At 39.3% G+C, this 23,303-nt stretch overlaps 2 protein-coding genes across 2 annotated transcripts; one reads left to right on the forward strand and one right to left on the reverse strand.

Moving 5' to 3' along the window:
• Positions 1 to 3,397: 3,397 nt before the first annotated feature.
• Positions 3,398 to 6,326, forward strand: LOC118827189 (heat shock protein beta-1-like). The gene is given in 4 exon segments (XM_036598454.1): positions 3,398 to 3,764; positions 3,766 to 3,799; positions 6,027 to 6,090; positions 6,188 to 6,326. Coding segments are annotated over 4 exon segments (561 nt in total). The 5' UTR covers positions 3,398 to 3,440.
• A 6,760-nt stretch (positions 6,327 to 13,086) lies between these two features.
• ywhag2 (3-monooxygenase/tryptophan 5-monooxygenase activation protein, gamma polypeptide 2) lies at positions 13,087 to 21,212 on the reverse strand. The gene is made up of 2 exons (XM_036559164.1): positions 20,950 to 21,212; positions 13,087 to 15,205 (listed from the first exon to the last, which is right to left on the reverse strand). The coding sequence occupies exons 1-2, from the start codon at positions 21,034 to 21,036 to the stop codon at positions 14,549 to 14,551; spliced, it is 744 nt and encodes a 247-aa protein (XP_036415057.1). The 5' UTR covers positions 21,037 to 21,212; the 3' UTR covers positions 13,087 to 14,548.
• Between the last annotated feature and the right edge of the window lie 2,091 nt (positions 21,213 to 23,303).

Below are 23,303 nucleotides of genomic sequence, written 5' to 3' on the forward strand. Positions count from 1 at the left end.
GGCCTTAATTGACCAGATCTGGGCAGACAGATCAATGAAGCTTAAATTGATGCATACAAAGCAGGGGAAGGCTAAAAAGATGTCAAAGAGCTTCCAGTTGCTATTTGCACTGTCCAAAATGTCCTTAAGAAATGGCAGTCAAGGGGAACTATGGAAGTCAAGGCAAGACCTGGAAGGCCAAGAAAACTCTCAAATAGAACTGCTTATATATGCAAAGCAAAACCCCAATGTGACAGAGAACCTGCAGTAAGCTTTAGTTGACAGGAGTGGTGGTGTACTGTTCTACTGTGCAGCGTTGCTTACACAAACATGATCTGGATAGAAGAGTCATCAGAAGGAAAACTTATCTGTGACCTCATTACAAAAGTCAACAACTGAAGTATAGAAAACAACATCTAGACAAGCCATATGAATTTTAAAAACAAACGCAATGTGATAGTGTCAAGTTAGCTAGCTGATTAATTTGCACAATGCAATGTGACAATTGTCCAGTTAGCTAGCTGTTAAATCAGCCAATCAACTGGACACCTGTTTTGGCAGGAGCCACCACAGGATTCCACTAAATATCACCAATGCAAGCAAATGCAAAACAGTCAGCTAAGAAGAGGCTGGCTTCTACAGCAGGACAGTGATCCAAAACATATCTCATACCTCAACTCCAGCATGTTCTACTTAAAAAATGAAAATTGATGCTTTTGGAATGGCCCTTACAGTTCTCTGACTTTAACATCATTGGGTAGATCTTAAAAATGTTGTGCATGTAAGGTAGCCTAAATATATTGCAGAACTATGAGCATTCTGCAGGAGTATATAGAGGCACATGGGAATTTCCGTTGCTGTTTTTACTTAATTCACACTGTTTCTTGCTGTTACTGGTTGCCAGTTTTCTTCAAATAATTATTCTGGTGATATATTTAATGAAAAACTTGCTTGTCATTTAAATTAAGTTCTAAAAATTCTCAAGCTGTTTTCCCTTTCACCACCTGCTTCAGTTCACTGCTGCTCTCACAATCCATGATCAGTACAACACTCATGCTAAACTTATCACTCACAGACGTATATACTACTGAGATAATTAGTTTGATCTCAGATAAGCTCAGAGAGAAATAATAAGAAATAATAACTTTTCACACTGATTTATCAGTCTACTCAGGCTTTAGTAAGAACTTTAGTGTTTGCAAAGAAGTCGTTAATTGAGGCCATCTTTAGAATTTGACTAGAAGCATATTTGATACACGCAGCATACTGATTCTAAAAACTGCCAGTACATGACTTGCAAAAACTCGGCACACAAAAAAAAATCATATTTTTCCATTAAAATACAAAAATATTTACTTAATTGCAGAAAATGTTTCGGTAGTGTTTCAGTTACACACTGATTTTTTAAGACTTTGAAACACATTTACTTCAAAACAACTGCTAACTGCTCACCATGCGGCCATGAGGAACAGTCTCACTTCCTGCTCTAAAATGGGCGTGGCTAAAATAAGGCTTTGCCTATAGACTAAAACTCTTGATGTTTCGGTAGTGACATGAAAATGTGGGACAGCAATTTTTTAAAGTTTTTTATTCAAAAATTAAACTCTATATTTATATATTTCGGCCTAACTTTAAAAGAAATCAAAAAGGTATTTATTTTCACAAGTGGAAATTTAGAGTTAGGGTTTGGCAAACTCCCAATAGAAAGTCCCTATGAATGATGATTTTGTAGAAATTTAGCTTCTTACTATCTCAATTAATTCCTTGGCTTTAAATATATCATAATCCTTGATAATATCTAAGGCCTGAAAACTGTTTTTTTTTAAATCGTTGTTTACTGTGGGACTGTAGTTTGAACTAATTTGGTAATACAGGTTTTCTTTGTTGGAAAATCATTGCACTATTCACCTTTTGTAACTAATAAAAGCAATCACAGCAAATACAGTGAGCAGAAGAGGGGAAAAATAGCAAGAAAAGTTAGCACAAACTGCCTGTATGGCCACATAATATTACATAAACTGCTCCTCTATGCTGTATATACTGTGTTATATCATCTAAACCTTGGTTCATAAACCTCAGTTTAGTCAGATCTCATATGGTAGACAGGCCAGTATTTAGCTTTAAAACCAATTCAGTATTTTCATTACATTATTGTTTAACCTCTTAAAAACTAGGGCCCACCAGCAGGCCCAAAGTTTTATTATACTCTTCTATAACCTAAGAATGGCTCCACCAGTTTGTACTGAAGTCCCTGTAGTAACTGAATAATAAGCCTTAGTGTGTAATAAGCCTGGGATGTTAAGAAAGAGCAGATCTGTAAACACCACACAATAGAGCAGAAGTGTGTTTACCTACATGGCAGTAGCCATTATGTGCTCTAGTTGTCTTGGCTATGCCGCCTCCTACATATTCCCTCATGTGCAATGTCTCCCCCTAATGTACCAAACATTTGGCATGAGTAAAAATATATCCAGACAGTGACTCAGCTTACATTCATGAATGTTCTGTACACACATGACTGGAGTGTCCTCTAAAGCTTTTAATGCACAACAGCAGCATTCATACTCGACTCAAAGGTCTGCCAGGCCTGCTGCCCCATTACTTAAATACTTCCAACCCGTGCAGTCATTCAGAGGACATCCTTTGAAACGTATATTTTCTCAGAAGTAAGACAAAAAATATCTGCAAAGGTTTTGTTACCATAAAATGGCTATGTATGTATGTATATGTACTGTATGTATGCATATGTACATGCATATGTATTTATGTGTATAATGCTGTATATATTTTGCAACACTCTGTTCATAAAGGTGTCCTCCTTGGTATGAATAGCAGGTTTGCCTGAGATACAGTAGTGTGCAAACATCAGAGACCCCCAACCCCACTTCATTTATTTAATTTCCAGCCAAGACCATTATAAGTAAAAGTTATTCATTTTTAGTATTAGGAAAAAAGTAGCAAAGACTATAGCATGACATATATATATATATATATATATATAAATATATATATTATATATATAACACTAGTTAGTCTTTAATGTGTTACGTTAAAGGAAAAAAACACTCATTTGTTGAAGAAAAATACAACTCGGAATGCTCATTTGTATTAATAGTATACTAAAAAGGTAAGTGTGCCTAAAAAACCCAGTGTTTTGGAGCTGCTGAGATAAATATATAGACTGCGTTTGTATAGCTGCTCTTGGACTGCGTTAGCTGTTCGGCTGATTGCAGTCTGTTCTGTGATACTGAACAGACACTGAGACTGTTGACAGTCAATTGAGCCATGACCATCTTTTCTCGCGACTTCCAGGCTAGTGGTGTCTCCTCATCGGTCATTCTAGATCTTTCTAAAAATATCCAGCTGGAGGTAGCGGAGGGGACAGAGAAGCATTTATAAGGCCCATTGCCAATGAGGGTTTCACTTGTCCTTGCAAGAACAAGGTGGTTGACCACTCTGCGATGGCCGAGAGACAGATTCCCTTCACAATGCTGCGCCAGCCTAGCTGGGATCCTTTCCACGACTGGCAGCACAGCAGCCGGATTTTTGACCAGGCCTTCGGCATGCCGGTCTTGCCGGAGGAGCTCTTCTGTTGGCCCGGCAGCCACTGGGCAGGTTATCTCCATCCCTCAGGCTCCATGATGGACGCTGGACTCTTCTCCCAAAACCCTTTTACACGCATGTTGTCCCGCCAGCTCAGTGGAGGCATGGCTGATGTGAAGCAAAGCCGAGACCAGTGGAAGGTCAGCATGGATGTCAATCAGTTTACCCCTGAGGAACTGACGGGTCAAAACCAAGGATGGAATGGTGGAAATCACTGGTAAGTGTGAACATTATTCTTCAAAAGTTTGGAATCAGTGTTGAATGTAAAACTGACTTTTCTTTTACATGCTTTACAAAAGGATTCTTATGTAGCAACAGTACTTCAGAAAAAAAGTCAGACATGAAATAAGAAAAATTATTCATATAACAAGTGATTCCAAAGTTTTGAATGTTAATATATATTCATGTTTTGATTGACTCAAAAGGCCCTTATCACCCATCATCATCTAAGCCGCTTATCCTCTGGGTCGCAGGGGGGCGCTCACTGGGTGGAAGGCAGGAAACACCCTGGACACGTCACCAGTCCATCACAGTGTGGCCCATATCATGGGAAACTTAATTTTCCTTGATTTTTTTTTTTTTAACCATTCTGTTTTTTGGGTATGAAGGAAGGAAAAGGCTAACAAAGCCGAAACAAGATACATGCGTAGATTTTGTTTGCTTATTCGCGACAGTTAGCCAAATAAGCCATCCCAAATCTCCCAATCCAACTAAACCCATTCCCACCCACCCAGCCCCCACCCCACCCACCCACATCCACACGCTAACCCAAATCCACCCGCCCACCCACATTCATCCACCCGTCACCTGTGTCGCCACACCAGACAAGGTTGAGTGTCAAATGAACAAATAAATGGGAAAATAGACATACACATATTCATGTATACGTATATACATATATATACAAACTTATATACTATATATTACCAAACAAAAACAAATATATGCACAACTTAATGCACGATATACTGGGAACGTCAAACTGTATGAACTCAGAGAAGAAGGAGAAAAAAAGGGGCCCCATACGCAAAGAAAGTGGCGTGTGTCGTCTTTAAGTGTGTGTCTAATTTTTTTTCCAAGTAGAGAAATGAGGCAACATCTTTAAACCAGTGTTCAAATGAAAGTGGAGTGGGACTTTTCCACTGAATCAAAACGAGACGTCTAGCTGAAAGGGTGCAAAAAGCAAGGGCATCGGAATATGCAGCTGACATAATAGAATCTTTGGGCGATAAACCAAACAGAGCGACTAGGGGACAAGGTTCAGTTTTTGAATCGAGAATAAAGGAGAAGCAACCAAACACAGACTGCCAAAAGGATTTTAAAGCAGGGCAAAACCAAAACATATGAGACAAGGTAGCTGGAGCTTGGGAACATCGATCACAAAGATCATCAGATCTGAGTTAAGTTTAGCGAGTTTAACCTTTGTCCAGTAAGTTCGATAAACCAACTTCAACTGAATAAGACTATGTTTAGCACAGATTGAAGAGCTATGGATACGGCGAATAATCTTGTCCCAATCATCTTCCTCAAAAGTGAACTGTAGTTCTTTTTCCCACTATTGTTTAATAACAGTACCAGGGCTAGGGGCTAAAGAGAATATGAGGTTATATAATTTAGAAATAATGCTTCTGCCATTAGCATCTATTTCCAGAATATCATCAAGGGGTGATTTTGAGGGAGCACTAGGGAAGTCTGTAAAAACATTTCTAATGTAATTCCAAATTTGCAATTTTCCTTGGTTTTTTAAAATAAAAGAGTTTGATGTAGTATGTAAACACTATTAAAAATTTCAAAACGTACCATTCGCCCCCCAGTTCATACAGTCCATACATGGAAACTAAGCTGTTTAAAACAGCCCATTTTTAATCTACTGTTTTTGTGATGTCACAAAAACCAACAAAATCACATATATCCGTCTGTTTAGTCTATAGCAGATTAGCTCCACCCATGCACTCTGAAGTTATAAGGAGTGTTTCAGCCTGGACTGCTTCTTGAATGAAACACAGTGAGGCAGTCAATCCAAACAGAGCTCATTTACATACATCAGGCTCACAGGCCCAGTACCAAAAACAGCCTATTTTGTTGTAAAGCAGAAAGAGAGTTTGGGAAATTGTCATTTTAAAAATCAATTATGATTGTTTTCAGTGTCTGAACCAAGATAAATATCAGAACTAGACTTATGCAGGACACGAAACAAAGCTGAAGAAACTGACCAGAACAAACAGACTATGACTCTCTGTTAATTTTACTAATCAGTGCGTTTCACTCCTTGTCCCAAAAATGCCAAGTCAGAAGAAACACACAAACTGTCCCTCAGGTAAAGAGTAAATGCACACTAGTGAGAGACAGTCTTTGACCCAGTGCTCCCTGCAGTGGACCAGTGTTTACTGTGTTTTGCATGTGACAGGCGTCTGTGATAGACATAGATGTGTTTTTATCATCAGGCAAACATGAGGAGCGCAGAGACGAGCATGGATACGTGTCCAGAAGCTTCACCAGGAAATATACGTAAGTTAAAATAGTATCACATTAAAGAGATAGCCCTGCACCGCTCAGCAGGACTGTCAGTGATAGAAACAAAATAAGCTCTTCTCTCTCTCCAAAGTCTCCCTCCTGGAGTGGATGCTGAGAAGGTCACCTCTTCCCTCTCTCCTGACGGCGTGCTGACCATCGAGGCTCCTCTGCCTAAGCCTGCACTTCAGGGTGCCGAAAAATCCATCCCTGTGTCTCAAGCCAAGAAATAAAAAAATAAATGTTATTTTAACTTTGCATTAAGAACATAATTATCACAACAACGGTGGTAGTGCTGATGATCATACTTTGAAATACCCCATTTATTTTTGTTAATTAAAAGCCTGTAAATAATAAAACTTTTTATATTTAAATGAAAACCCTTACCAAAAATCTAACTGTTTTTAATAAAATGTTTAATTTCTGTTATTTCTATTTTCATTTTATATGCTTTTTTGAACATTAACGGTTTTAATGAGAATCTTTGACAAAGATCACAGATTAAAATGAAATAATACTGAGTAATGCAACATCTTTTGAAAACTTCTTCGCCTGTCATTTTAACGAACGAGTTCAAAATGAATAGGTTAAGATGGAGCATTTGAGCAAAATCAGTTTGTAAACACAAACATTTTTATACTGAAGAATACATTAATTTTCTGAACACAGAACAGCACAAAACATTTTAATACTGCTGTTATATTATTGAGCTCTTTTAAACTCCAGTTATAAGACTTTATAAAGGCGCCTCATGTATGATCATGACATCAGAGATCCGCTTCACTCAGCCAATGAGCTGCTCCGTTCACCGACCAGCATATGAAATATACTGGTTAGTTTTATTTATTTTTAGTGGAATATATTAAACGAAGGTCCTGGACAAGTGGCTAGAAACCTACCTGTTCAGCTTCATTCACCCCCATTCATTTAAGACTTGCCCCTGGGTGCACTCTGGTGTTTGTCAGTTATGTTTTTGATATAACAGGAGAAATAAGAAGTGGCCAGACTTCCCTTGAACCAGCTCTGATGTTAAGCCAATAGCAATAGCCAACTTGCATGCCAAAAGTGCTCCCTGCTGGACACACTACAGACTGCAACACTCTAAATAAGTGATTTTTGAAACCACGCCCACATGCTTTACATATTAAAATGAGATGTCACTCTGGGTCACCCTGGAATTCAGCTATATATACACCGTTGTAAAACCATCCAGATTTTTTTTTAACAGTTTAAATAACCTAAACCAGTGGAACACTTTAGCTGTGCAGACAATACTGCAAATGTTTTCTCAGTGTTTTCACACTCGGGGAAATGCTCAGCAGAGACAGAGAGGAATTTATTGTGTCCTTACGGCTTTTTCAAAAGCCCCATTTTAACCCAGTGCTTTAGGAGTGAAAGTGAATAAAACATTATGTGTACATAGTATTTAGAATTATTCATTAGGTTTTTTTTTTTTTTTATCCTGGTCATTTTACCCTGGGATAACATACCTAGTCACTTTAGCCCAACTGTTTTGAAGTCGCACTGAAAGGTTACAAAGTACAATGACATTTTTTTTTTGGTTCCCTTTACTCAAGCTAAACTTAACGTGAAGTGAAATAAGTAGAAGGTGAAGAGCCGAGGGCTAGATAAAGCTAACGTCACAGTGCATAGCAGACAGAACTAACTTACAGGAACGTTAACCCCCACTTTCACAACACATTTAGTATACACCACTGAAAATGCTCTCTGGGTTTAAACTGGAGGCTGGACCAATAATGGAATTTACACAAAAATCTAATTTAAAAAGCCTGTCCAGAAGAGGCTGTTATAACCACAAAGGGCAGTCCAACTCCTTATTACATGCTCAGGGTTTTGCAGGATGTCCAACAAGCTCATATAGGTGTGATGGTCTGGTGTCCACATACATTTGGCCATACAGTACGTATGCTTCATTTGATCCATCGAACAGTAAAGCAGTACGGCATGAGCTCCTCCATATGAGATGCGCTAATGTTAATGCTTGATGAGACAGACAAACACTACAGTCACTCCACAACTTAAATGATCCATTTTAAACCTTCTAAATTCAATAAATAGCCCTTATTGGAAATTATCGATATGTACCTTAAGATAAATTGTTTCTTTAAGCTACTTAATGTGAGTAGGATTACAAATTCCATTCAAATGTTTGTACCTGAAATGCCACAGTTGGGCTGACTGCAGGATTACGTATGCATTTTTCTTACTTGTTCACATGGTTTCGTCAGGATTTTTGTTCAACTAGAGTTCTAAACTAGGTCACAGGAATTACTTACACCTAGAATGGCTCTGTCCCCACTGTAGCAGCTAGACCAAGCCAGCTTTTACCTCAGTGTCTCTACATACATTTAAAAGCCATCCTGCTGGAGTGTGATATATTCTAATATAGTCCAAATTATGCAGGAACAGTGGTCTTTGTTAAATGTGGGTTAATGATGTTTTGGAATAATTAGGTCAGTGAGTGCCAGTACATAATAATGGCCTTACAATCGCACTGCTTTGGAAATGATCATTTCAAATAGGCCATCAAAGCTTGTGTTTGCCACTGTAATGCTCATTATCCAATTTAGCCAGGTCCAAAATGTTCCGGTTTCCAGTGACCTCAGCGTGGTGAGGTTTGCTTGTCACACACGGTGGTCTTTTGTCTCCCTGACAGAGTCGTGCCACCTCAGAGTGGTGGCGGAGGGGAGGAGAGAGGTCGCCCCTGAATTCTAATGCTCTCTCTGATGCTCCAGCTTTATCTTTTTGCAGGTTGCACTGGATGTCTGAACGGTGCCAATGGGAATGGCACTAATCAAGGCGATGTACCTTCCCAGCCCTAGCAACAGGCATCCGATTGGCTGACGTGGAAGTCCCGGCCGCCTCCTATTGGCTGGCATCGCAGACCAGTTTGGACTGAGAAATTCATCTAGCGCATGGCTGGGTGTGGGCTGCTGTACGAGGCTGCAGCGAGATGCTGAGATGAGGTCCAACAGTTTTACCACCAAAGTTTTACACACACTGAGTGCAACCTTTGGTATGATTGCTTCATTTTAAGCAAACTGTGTGAGCTACTGCTGTGCAATCTCACCAGAGAGATTGAGGCAGCTGAATTGCTGAATTAATGACAAGCACCTCGGCAAATAATTCATATGGAAGCGTCAGAAATCAACGCAGATTTCAGTCATATGGTCAGCCTTGCTTGAATAAGCTGTTCTGTCGAGCTGCAAACATGAATCACTGAGTCACTCTTGAATCTGAGCAGGCGGTTTTGTCTCTGTTGAGTCTGAATCATATGAGGTGACAACCCCACATCATCAGAGGCAAACTACACCTACTGCCTTGCCGCAGTTAAAGGGACACTGTCGGTCAAAAAACCAAAGTCATTTGTTGTGTGAATGTAATGTTCTGTAGTGGCAGCATTTTATCCCCCAGCCTCATCGGTTTGACTGAATTAGCAGTAGGCCCTTTTCACAAGAAACGGAAGTGCGTAAACGCTGGGGAAAACAAGTTCCGCTGTTGCCTTAAGGACAGTTATTAACCTCAAAAATACAGGCATTTGTATCACTTCAGCTCAACACAGAAAGGTGTGGCTCTTTATCTTTGTCGTAGCTGTCAAGATTTGAATTTGAGGGTGTGTCCAGAATGGGTGGAGAACACCAAACACACAGCAATGAGTCCAAACTAAATAAATGCTTTGTGGAAAATTCCTTCACAGCTGTTAGAGTACAATAACGTCAGCTAACATCATCACCTAGAAAAATTGGTAGTTGAAAATAACTATAAACACAATGCTAGATTAGCCATGTTAGCCGGAGATGTTGAAACAGCTCGCTAACAATAAACTAGCTGGCAGAAAGCTAAACACGCACACATGGCGGCAGTGGGGCGCACCAGGTCATCGTTGTCCATAGCGCCACTGTAGACATTTTACACAAACACAGAACAAACATCTACTCCCCGCTGAGGATTGACTCTCTCAGATGCAATGTGCCGTGGCATATTTGTAAATCTGAAAACTCGCCCAATTTGAAAAATTGCCCAAGAGATTGGTGGAGTGAGTTTTCTTTGGTTGCCGTTAAAGCAAATTAACCATGACGAGTAAATAAGCCAACATGGGGCTCCCCAAATACCAAGCAGTGTTTCGCACACAGTATATAGTGTAGTTACGGAAAAACAGTTCAAATGTCTGACCCACATTTCTGTGTTTTTAATGTGCATACTGACTAAATGACTAAAAAGGGTGTGGGTGCAATAAAAAGAAATGAACTTTATTACAGGATGTTATTTGGCAATCTTTCTTGATATATAAGGGCTAAATTAGCATTCTGCGTCATAAAACGTTTTGGTGTTTTTTCCCTTGACCTTCACCCCGAACAACTAAAAATGCTAAATGTCATTCAAATGCAATTCATCTTACAAGATCCATCATTGGACCTTTATTTAATATCTGCCATTACTACATAATGAGCTTGACTGCAGTTAAACTAGCAAACAGTAAACATCACTATGTGCTTGTAACTGCAGGATGACTATTGTAAAGTATGAAATATATGTAAAGCATGAGTGTTATGCTCCATGAAGTTATATATATATATATATATATATATATATATATATATATATATATATATATATATATATATATGTAAATAAATTTAACAAAGGAAGGTAAAGTTGCCATTAGGTAGTCTTAATGCCAGAAGTCTATTACTTAATAATGTGGTTGTGACAGGCCTGTTGAGACGTTAGCAGTGCCACCTTTTGACAATGGTGCAAGAAAGTAGGCAACATTGTGACAATGTTGTGTGTTTGCTGGGAAACCACACTGAGGTTAAGGTATCTATCTTTCTTGCTAACTTTAGCTTTTAGCTAGTTGTCCTCTTCATCTGACGAGTCATTTCTGTTGTTTAAGTAATCTGTTCTCTCCATTGTTATGATGACTTTAAGACAGTTACTATACAGTTACAGCTGTAATATGATATTTGGCTTCATTAGCAGTGATGTTAGCTATCTGGCTTCCTCCTGCATTCAGCTAATGAAGAATGCATTTCATAATAGCCCACCTCCAAACATCCAGTCCAAAGCAGCTGTTGTTTTTCAAAACCTCTTCCCACCTTCAATATACATCATCGGAATTGTCTTTTCCTAGTCTTTAAACTAGAAAATCTCATGCTGGTGACTACTGCAGCATGGGTGTTGGATGTAAATAAGCAGATGTATTGAGTGCCCCTTTAAGAGCTTTGGTTGTATCTGTATATTTGAATAGTATTAACTGCAGCTATGTTGAAACACACTCCATGCTATACATGCAACAGCTGGGAACACACTACATACTGTATATGTATTCATTTACATTTTTATTCAGTTAAATGGGTACATTGAATTCAAATAGGCAATTTGGTAGTTTACCTGATTTATATTTAATAAATTCAATAGGCATATCAATAGGCTGTTGTTGTAGTAAATGGGGGCCAGTTTTTCAAGATAGTACCATTCATTTTGTTTTGAAATTTTGTAATTCGTTTTGTGATGATGCTGGAACATTAATGCTTTTAGTTATGTCTTTGTTTGACTTTGGTTTGGTTCTAATGTGCAGCTTCTGCATACCGGTTTGTGGTAGAAGAGCCATCTCCTTGATCCTCCTTGAAGTTGTCTCAATGGTGTTAGTTTTACACTTTTACTTGAGTATCGTCTCATGCGGCCCCTCCTATTTTTACCATTATTTCAGACCTCCATTAATCTCTGTTAACCAGGGTAAACGCAACAAGTTTATACCATTCAGACGTATACATACAGGAGGAGACAGATCACTGATAGGAAAATGAGTGGGAAAGCTAGTAACGCTTAACATGTCGTCTGTTTACGGACAAAGGCCCACCCGAGCCAATTGGCTTGCTGGTTATGCCACAAGCAGGAAAATCCCCCCTCTACTTGGGCTCAGTTGTGGAGATCTGCTCAAGTGCAGTAGCCAGAACAACTTAAAAAAAATTATGGTTTTTGAGTTGAGCCAAACGCTACAAATTATTTATGAGATTTCGTCAGTTTACTTGTGATTTCTAATGTTCTTGAAACCATAATTTGACCTTAAGTTTCAAGGTTTTCGGACTCTCCCCATTTAAAGAGATGAAGTTGGATGTTGTATGGCTAGAAATAACTGTGTCGTCGTTGCAAAGATGGCTGCTGAGTGAACAGGCTTTCCTATAAGGACTAATACTTAACTAGTGATAAAGTTAGCTAATGCTAGCTAGCTATCTAATAGCATGCTGACTTACATAGCACATCTACCAACATAAAATAAAGCATACGATGTTTAATTCAGTTCTTTGACTTATTATCTAGTTATGGAATTCAGCCTCTATGAACTTGAAGTGTTATGTTAGTGCCAAGCTAACGGTGACATATATTCACTTTCTCACATGGACTGCTCATACTATACTGCTCTAGGTTAAACATAAATGTAACTTGTACTTGGTATATTGCAGTTTTTAAGTGAATCCTTTAATAAACACATCAGCTTTAAGACTATGAGTGTTTTTTATAAGAGCTCTTTAGCTTTTAAAAGAACAGCTTTTTGCATTTTGATTCTTTTGTTAGGATTTGTGACTCATTTTAAACCTGCTGTTTAAACCTTTTTATGATCTATTATATGTGCCAATATACAGTTTTCAGAAAAGTTGTAAGTTGCTGTAAATTTACAGAACTGTTTTTTACAGTGTGGATATAAGATTCTCAGCCATCTAGTGGTGGCTTCATGGAAGGCTACACTGAATGTGATTTACTTCTTCAGCGGTGCAACAGTTATCAGTGCCTGCCTTCTCAGACACACACAACACTAAAAAAGCGACGCCAAAAAGGTTGAAATTTGTTTATGTAGTTAAAATATTTAGCAAGCATAACTTGTTTTGGTAGCTACTTGCTTCTTAAAACACCACAGCAATGCACATCGTTAAACATGACCAACATAGAGGCGATGCATCTATGACCGCTTCAATTTTTCTTTATTTATTTGTGGATTTTTTTTTTCTTTTTTTTCATGTTTGTCATTATTTTGGCTCTTGTGCAACTGCTACATAATTATTCACATTCAAGATATTTGTCACCCAGGAGACAGCTAAAAGTTAAAAAAAGGAAACAAAAACAAATATATGAATGAAAAAAAGAATACTGCCAAATACAATTTTATGGTCCATGTTCTGAGTGTGTCACAGAAACACTGATTCTGATACTCCACTGTAGTTCAAACCATACATGTTTCATTGTGCATAACATGACAAGAAAAAGCACTCATATATTGTCGAGAGCGGAAACATTGTTAAACAATGTCATGATTATAGTTTACCAAGAAAAACACGTGCACAGTTAAGTGATCAGTAGTGTTTTTCAGTTTTCAATCTAGCTAAAGAAATAAACATATTTCATGTCACAACAGCAACGCCCATAACAGATCAATTTATTGTTAACAATCACAATTTTGGTATAGCAAATCAAAACGAAAAACAAAATGATAAATTATAAGTAATCAATATGAAGCCTGTTTACTTCTCAATCATAGGAATACATAACATCCAAGGTATAAGTTAATAAAGTCAAGCTATTGTATAAATACATCACCAGCATGCACAATATTGAATCATTGATAGTATCATCGTAATTATCTTACACTGACAAAACAGTATAGTTGGCAAGTGCAAAAATAAATTAAACACAGAAGTAAACCACAAACTTTGAAGCTGCAATATTTTTTCTTAGTTTCTTTTTCTTTTTTTTTTTAACAGATAAGTCTCTGCTCTTATCTCATCTGACCTTCAAAATAGTCTATGGTTCCAGTGATGACAGAATGTGACTTTATGGACAGAATTTTTTTTTAATATTGTACATTTTGGTGCATCCATGGATCCCATAATTAGAGTAAATCTAACAGTAAATACCATGTAAATGTTTGTTTTATTTTACTGTCACTGCCAGCAAGAATCAACAAATTTGCCTTACCTATGTTATATTTTTGAGACTTATACTGGAACCATTTAAGACTATTTTGCAGACATTGCATTCAAGTGTTTTTTTTCAGCTTACCTTCTTTTCAAATGCTTTTCTACTACCCCAAAAACATAAATAAGCAGCATCCCTTTGAACTACATCAGTCCATTTGCCAGTGCGAGGCTGCCATTCCAAACCAACAACGACCCCTTCTGGCTGATTGACTGACATTTTCAGTGGTTTTGGCAAATGTCAAAGATAACCAAGAAGACGGAGGCCCATTCAGCTATATATATTTCTGTATATATTCAAACTAAGACTTCAGCCCCCCCTTTTTAACCAACCTTGATATTTTTTAACTCGTGGAAAAATAAAGAACTGCTGCTGCAGAGGAAACCATGGCAAAAGCTGCTGCCAAAGTCCACCAGCCATTTAATTTTTTTTAAATCGCTTTTCTTCAGAGACGTCTACCTTTTTAATTGTTGCCCTCCCCACCCTCATCGTCTTGCTGGTCACTTGTCCACAGTGTTAAGTTGTCTCGGAGCAGCTGCATGATGAGGGTTGAGTCTTTGTAGGAGTCCTCATTGAGGGTGTCCAGCTCGGCGATGGCGTCATCGAAGGCGGTCTTGGCAAGGTGACAGGCCTGCTCCGGAGCATTCTGGATCTCGTAGTAGAACACCGAGTAGTTGAGAGCCAATCCCAAGCGGATGGGGTGGGTGGGCTGCATGTGCTCTTTGCTGATTTCATGAGCCTCGTTGTAGGCCTTCTCTGAAGACTCCACCACAGTGGACCTCTTCTCGCCTGTGGCCACCTCAGCCAGGTAACGGTAATAATCTCCCTTCATTTTCAGGTAGAAGACTTTACTCTCGTGCTGGGTGTCACTGCAGTTCTTGATGAGGAAGTTATCTAGCAGGTTCAGCACATCTTGGCACACAGCCTCCAGCTCCTTCTCGATCTTCTCACGGTAGGCCCTCACCATCTCAATCTTCTTCTCATTTCCGTCTGCAGAGGTTTTCTGTTCAATACTGGAGATGACCCTCCAAGAAGAGCGACGGGCACCTACTACATTCTTGTAGGCCACAGACAAGAGATTCCTCTCCTCGTTGGACAAGGCCTCGTTCAGCTCCGTTACCTATAACACAAAGAACAAACAATCCTGGGTGAGCTAAATAAAAGTGGATCACCAAACTGAAAACATTAAGGAAAAATAAATTACACAAATCGTCATCGTCGTGACAACTTTACAGGAGATTAAAAAAACCTGAACTCTACATGCAAGTTGAGGGAAGCATGTAATTAAGTAGCTTTGGACCATATTTATTGCTCCATTCATCATGAATTCTTTTAACACAGTGTAAAGGGCAGCTAGCATGTTCACATTCTGTACAAAAATAAAAACCAACAAGGATGGAGATGCAAGTTTTTGTTCCAACAGTGACAAAATATATTTTCAATTATAATGCATTTTAAAGTTTGTCACACAAACCTTTTTTATGTCTACATTTTTACATTTTTATAGTATTTGAATATTCCAGTTAGAAAAGATTTATGGTAATGGTTTAATAATGTGACAAAATAATCAAAAAAGTAAACACAAGGTATCTAAATTAAAGATTAAAATTTATATCAGTTTCTTCTGAGTATCTCTCATTTGCCATTTTTTGTGGAAACCACTCTCAGTTATCAAAAATAAGCATCTGGGTTCATCTTTCTGTCTGAATTCGCTTAGTCTAGGGCCTCAGGGCCTTCAAGATGGTCCACATTTTTTCCTCATTCCAGTGTGTTGTGATATAGGTTGGAGTAAAACGTGGGCTGTCCAGGGGCCCTCAGGACCATTTTGGGAAACATGGGCTCTGGAGGTTAAAATTTTGGGGGGCTGTTTTGTTAGAAAGCCGGTGCAGACAAACCAATCTAAGCTGAGCAGATATGTAGTAATCCAGAGATTTTTAACACTTAAAATATCGAACCTTAGAATGTTGCACTGAAAATTCATGTCTGTTCCAAACGTAATATCAGATGCTTGTGTCATGACATCGTCCGTGGTTCTACATCACATAAAAAGTACAAGATAAAAGATTTATTTTAAACTGTTTGAATATCTAATTGAGTGAATTAATACTAAGATGAGTTTGGATGTCCAAACATTTTCAAATAACCACGCCCATCCCTAAATGTTACTAAAACAAATCACGTTATTAATGAATATGTAATGCGAGGCAGAGAGGACTTATTATCAAAGCCATAATTCTTCGGTTGCATAATGGTAATATCCACACTGGGCTTTGTCAGCTGCCTCAATGCAACTGTGCAGCCATAGAGATGAACAAGTGCTATACGCCTAGTGCCGTTTCCAGTTTCCATGGCAATCGTCTCATTTTGTACAGCAGTCCACCTCGAACCACCAAGAAGGCTGCTACTGTTTTGTGAAGCAACCGAGCACTACTACTAAGCAAGAGCAGCGATGACTTCAGCTACACTGAGGATGGGGGTAGGGTGAATGGGTGGGGGCGTGTATGCTTGGGGAGGGGGGGCAATGTTCCCACGAACAGCCCTGGGCAGCTGCACTGAAAGCTAAGACGATCACTACGTGGCAGTTCACCTGTTACAGTGGCCTTCTCCCTGACCTTTTCTTACACCCCACTAGGAGCAGCATATTTTGTTTTCTTCACTGATTTTAAACCATAATGGCACAAACGAATAGTGGAGAGCACACTTCAGTTACATAAGATCACACGCCTCACATATCTCAGCACAGTCTGCATCTCATTTAGTGACAGTGCAAGAACAATTTTCAGCCCCAGTTGATGTAGAGTGCCTCTGTTTGGGATGTGATTACATAAGAACTACAGAGGTATGCGTGGTGTTATTTTTGAGTGTGCTCTGTCTTATGTCCATTAAGCCATGTTTTACGGCTATTCGCAAGTGGTGCATACATAACAGTATAAACACAAAGTAATTATAGAGTAGTTATAACAAGATCAGAGTAGTTAGAAACAGTCACGTTAAAATCAGCTGCACAAATGTTAACTTATAAATATTTTACATTCGACTGTATTTTACATAACAACTATATGCATAACACCACATGCATAAAACAGCAACTGTCTCAGAGTCAAAAATAGCTCCACTGTTAAAAATGTAAAAGTGTAAGCTTTGAAGGATCAGAACAAGAAAGCGGAAAAGAAAGTAACAAGGACAGGAAAATGACAGTATGTAACCAAGCGCTGCAGGGACACTAAAGATAGAAAGGTGGATGGGATATTAAAGAGGTTTGTTGAGAAGGAAATAACAAATGCGCAGCTATTTTTGTCGTTTTTCCTTCATCTAAGAGACCTGGTATTCAGAGACAAAGATGTTGGGTGTTGTGTGATGTCTCAGCCAAGATGTGTTTTATAAAGTATTAAGGATAAAAGCTTCTTACTCCAGTGGAATTTTCAAGTCAATCAATTCATAACGGCTTGTCTCTTAGGCCATAAACTCCGGGTTAATGCATAGCCGGTAGGAAATTTGCCGGTAGCTCTATGGCTAAAAGGGCTTTTATCTATGGGACTGATGCCACTTCACTGTCAAACAGCTTTTAGACATCACTAAGTGAGCCACGCTACTCAGTCAATTACAGACATTTGGGATGCACACAAGTTTCCTTTCTGATATCCGTATGATTTCACCAGTATCGAGTACTGATATAATACTTTCCTTTACTAATGTTTCGATTTATCATTTGAGCATGTGGTTTTTTATCCTCCTTTCCAAAAAAAAAGTTGTCAAACCTTCTTAATGTGACCAGTAACAATCAGTTTTTCAGTTCAATCTAAATGTAATCCGAAATATTTCTCCTAGTGCTTAACGAGAGCTTTGAAAATAGGATAAGAAAGAGGGAAGACAACCCCATTTTGGCAAAATTGTGGATTCTGTCTGTAAAACCTCTTTCCATTTTAAATTGTACTAACATTATGCTATATACCCAACCCTTAATGTACCAAAAGAGTATTTGCCTGTTGACAGAAATGGCCAGAGAAGTGTCTCTGAGCTAAATATTAATTTTATCATGCAGTGATTTGTCTTTTCCCCTTAAAGACAGAAAATGGTGTGGTTATGGTGCATTCATATCGCTCTATGTCCCATGTGATAGCACCACCGATTGGAGGCTGGGATGGAAAAAGCTCCCATAGGTTTTAATCTGAATTGTGTGCAGCTTGCCACTGCTTCTTTTCAAACTACTGACCACACAGAATTGATGAGCATCTCAGTGCACTTGGAGGAGAACACTAATTGCTAGACTTTGTCTATGTGTTCTAACAAATGGCCAGATTTGCTGATACCTTACTTAAGAGAGAAAGGAATCCTGCCAATGAGAGGGCCGGTGGCCAATTGTACTGCTGCTTCAGCCTACAAGGCACAACTGGGTCCCAGTGGTAGATCTTAACCCTGTTAAGGCTGTCAGTGTACACGGACCATCACTTATCATAGAAAATAACTAAATGCTGCCCTTTATCGCTAAAACAAATGTCACAGAGAGCAATATTTTGTTTAAAAATCCACAACCTATTATCAGATCATTTGTTAGACCAGGATATGTTTTACGGTCATTGTGAGGATGCTTATTTTGATGTGCTAGACCAATCAAACTCAGCTGTTGATCCTACAGCCAAAGAATATTTTGTGTTCCGGTTAATTCTTTAAGAATTATGCTAAATTTGCACTGATTTTCATATATTAATACATATATGAAAATCAGTGCAATCCTTCTGAAAGGATTTCTTATAATATGTAGGACATAAAGTCATTCATTGCATGTTGAACAGTGGGGCTGGCTGATGCAACACTGCTGCTATACTGTCTCCTCAATTTTAAGAAAGAACAATACTTGGAGCCTACAACAAGCAGCCATTACTGGAGCTATGAAAAACAATGCATCTCCATTTTTGTTATTTTTCAGTTATTGACATGATTTGAAAATGTTTGTTGCCTTTTACATTGTATGTAAGTTACATAATGAATGGACCAAATGAAATGCCCCAGAATGGCTTAGAAAAAAGTCTGGTTCCACTGACTTACATTAAAAGCAAAGTACGTTTTTTCCTTCAACTGTAAGGTCATTAATGTGGAGCAGCAATATGCTATATGTATTCAAGACGACTCCCACTAACATTGCCAGTGTTAACAGAGAATAGTGCGAGAATGGGCTGTTTTAAATCATGCTTAAAGCAGTGGTCTGGTTTTGATGTTTGGATCTAACTGGTGATGCCGATGTAATTTTGCAGTAATTAGCCCACGTCCTGAAGGAGAAGGCACTTTTTTCACAGCAAAGCCATTCAACATCTTGACTGATCTTCTGTATTTGTTTTTAAAACGGATTCATTTTGAATAAATCCAAAATGCAACTATAAGCATTGCTATCTGCAGGTCTAGTGGCCATGAGCAGATAAAGAGATGCTGATTATCTGTCCTGAGTTTTTATATCAGATTATCCTTTAAAGCAGACCGGAATCCGCAGGGGTTGATTAACGCTGCAGATTCTAACGTCCAGTTTTTTACCTACGTAATCAATATGGCTGGTTGAAAGTGAGGTATTTCCAATCTCAAGAGTCTCAAGAAGGGAAAAGGAATACAGCCCAGCTATATAGACATGATGTCAACACTTAACAAGGCAGAAAAGGAGGGGGCCTCTGTGCTGTGTGGCAATGACGCCTCCTCAGTGTCACTCACTGAGCCTGTGCAATGCAAAGATCAAATTAAAATTCATGTGTCCTTGCCCTTTCCTGCTTGAATAGAACTTTCACTGGATGTTGACAGCGGATGGGCGTTCACATGCAGATCTTTTGACCAAATGTCTCCACGCTGAGTCCTTAAAGGCCCTGATCTGACAAACACCTTTTTTTTCTGGGGAAAATACAAGTCAATCCCAATGATGGTGATAGTAAAGTCATTCAAAGCGTATGCTCCTTTACATGTGGGACAAGTATGTAACTGTTTGTACAAGTGAAGCATATAAATCATTCTGGATCATGACTACCTATTTGTAAGACTTTAATCAACACTGTCCTAAAATGAGAACAAATAAGGCCGTGGATGTAAGTAAAGCGTGCAGTATCCAATGTGAATGTCGGCCCCCACTGCAATATGACAACGATGGAACATTCTAGAAGGAATTCTACTGCCTCTAACGTTTGTTTAGAGGAAAAAATAGCTCGCATTTGTGAAAGAGAGCGCTGGAAGACGTGATTAAATAGGTGGTGATAATTCAAAAATGGTCTTTATTACAAAAACTATGCAGTCCTGGCGACAGAAATCTTTTATTTTAGCGTGTAGCTACCTTTTGTCTGGATAGAGGCCAGATGTGACTGTTCCAACGCTTTTTTTTACGGTTAACGTTGCTGTAGTAGCTCTTCTCTCCAGCCACAATGAATGAAGGAGTTGCCAGTGAATAAGCAAAACAGGTTAAGCGGAGATTTTTACACAGAAAAATGTCGTTCTTATTCGAAAGTAGAGGTCAAGACGTTGCGTTAAAACACATTTCATGCCATTTTGTGTGTCGCCTCATTCATTTTTTTGTAAGCTCGGCTACGGCAGGGGAGGCACCGCCCAAGGACCAGACAGTCTACACACCCAGTCCGTTATGTGCTGCTTTCCAGCCGAACTGGACACCATTTAAGACGTTTTAGACGACAGAAAGCGTCTGACATCTCTCTTTTTTCATTCCTCCGCATCATTTGAATGCTCCCTGTCCATGTGGAGTCAAACACGTCTGATCTCAGCACTTCTCACAGATGTTCAGAAAAGCCGTTGTGGTGGGCTAACGGCCGTTTCCAGCACAGTAGAAACAAAAGGGCGTTATTAACACTTGCATAAAGAGGAGAAAAGGGGGTGACTTACCGACTTCATGGCCGCTGCCATATCGTCGTACCTCTCTGCCTGCTCAGCTAGTCGAGCTTTTTGAACCAGCTGCTCGCGGTCGACCATGTTTGGTGTCGGTTTGTTCACAATTCGTTAACGCGTCGTGAGGCGAAGGTCTACGGCTGAATGTGCTGGCTTTTCTGCCTCGGTGTAATTCGGTGAAACGGCTCTGCAGCTGTTCCTCGCTATCTGCGCTCGTGCCGACGGGACACCCTTCGCCCCTCCCGCTCAGATGCCCCCCTCCTCACACTCTGCAGGGCGACGTCAGCATCCTAAAAAGGTGGGTGCCTTACTCATGATGTAACACTCCTTATATGGGTACCCAGAGGCCCCCACGAAGCATGGATCAGATGCGTTACTTTCGAGGGGCCTCATCTTTAGCTTTCGAGCCACAACCCAGCGATTTCACAACGAGTCTGAGTCTGAGTCTGAGTCTGGGGCACAGTTTACCCCCTTTTGTCTTACTGTCACGGGGTGAGAACTGGAGAACCTAAGTCAGTGAGAAGAAATGTGGTCCTAAACTGCACTAGACTGCTTTTCCTAAGGAATTTTGATCGGCCTGAGATGTTCGGCTGTTCATGGGCCCTGTTGGTGATACAAGCTTTTCGTGTGACAGATTCTGAGCTAATTCGCTGTCTTGATGTATTTACCTCCTTTCCACATTCACTGGGACATTCGTAGGGTCTCTTCTATTCCATTAAAGATGATGATCTATTTATTTATTTACCTTAATTTAACAGGAAGAAGCTCACTGAGATTTAAAATCTCTTTTACAGGAGTGTCCTGGCCAAGACAGACAGCAGCACTTGAACTGTTCTCACAAAACAAATACATTACCAACCTAAGACAGAAATTCCAATAATCAGCGACTCCCAGTAAATCATTTAAAACATTGACAAATGGGTTTTCCCACGTCCACTGTCTGAAGAATGTTTTTCAAACTATTCAATGATACAAGTCCCTGAACTTGCCCTGCGATGGACTGGGGACCTGTCCAGGGTGTTTCCTGCCTTCTGCCCAATGACTGCTGTCCGACTCGAGTCATGAATTTGATGACTTTAGACTCGACTCGAGAAAATCGAGAAAGACTTAGGACTCGACTTTGACTTCAACACCAGTGACTCGGACTCTGACCCAGACTTGAGCGTCATGACTCGGAAAGACTCGAGACTCAAAGTGGAAGAAATGTGGAGAGTCAGACTGATGACGGGGCTCTACACAGTCGAATTTTCAATGTGAATGAATACGTTTCCTCCTGTAAATTGAATAAACAGCAACATCGTCAGATGTCTGTCTCTGAGCTTATGTTGGGTTTATTTTATTTCAGAAGACAAGAGAAGCGCTAGAGCTCAAGTTCGCCTCCATAAGCTGGAAACAAGAGAAGCATCAACAGCATCAATTGCTCAGCACTTAAACTCCAGTCTTACTGCAGAAACTCACCAGGCAAGCTGACCATTTTTCTCATGGTAGCAAAACAAAATGAAACACCGCTCTCTCTGTTCGACCAATTTTAACAGCTTCTGCAGGTAAAACAAGCACAGCATTCACCACGAAGCTGAAGTCGACTTTTCTCGCCAGCTTCCTATTGGAATTTGTTGTTCTACCTTAAATGGTGCAGCAGTGAGGCACTGGAGCATAACTGCTGCACCATTTAAGGTGGAACGAAAAATTCCAATATGAAGCTGGCAAGAAAAGTCAACTTTAGCTTCCTATATTCACCATCATTTTGCAGTCTTTTCTGTAAACTTCGTTCAGCTTGGTCGTTTTTGGTTTCTGTTGTTGTCTAAATTCAATTCAAACTAGCGGTTGTTTTTAGTTGGCTGAGCTAGTTTTAGTGCTGACCTAGTTTTCATTTTAATCCTATGTGCCCCATGTTCCCAAAAATCATCAAAAATTATTTTCAAATGTAAAGTTTTTCTTATCATTACATCCAGTAGTATTTTAAAAAAAATTTTCCACTACTCTTTGTGTATACAATATGCCTGTCATGGTTATCTGTGTAACATGAATTTTGTATTTTAACTGGAAGGGTAAAAATAATAAAAATAATAAAAAAATGTCCAAAAAAGAGGGCAAACCAATACAACAACAACAAGAGTGTTGCACCAGATTCAGTTCTTCCTCAAATTGACATTCTGCAGGAGCCACATTCACTAAGCAGAAATCAGCACCAAACAACACTGCAACTATGGAAGGTAAAAAAGGTGCAAAAAAGGTGTAAATCTTCACTTTGCAGCTGATTGGATTGTTAAATTGAGGCATAAGACTTTTTCACCCATTTTGCTTTCCATTGTTTCAGTGCTGCGTGAATGCGTGTGCCTGCAACCAATGGA

The sequence above is a fragment of the Colossoma macropomum genome, unplaced genomic scaffold (genome assembly GCF_904425465.1).
Source record: "Colossoma macropomum unplaced genomic scaffold, Colossoma_macropomum, whole genome shotgun sequence".
Lineage (NCBI taxonomy): Eukaryota > Metazoa > Chordata > Actinopteri > Characiformes > Serrasalmidae > Colossoma > Colossoma macropomum.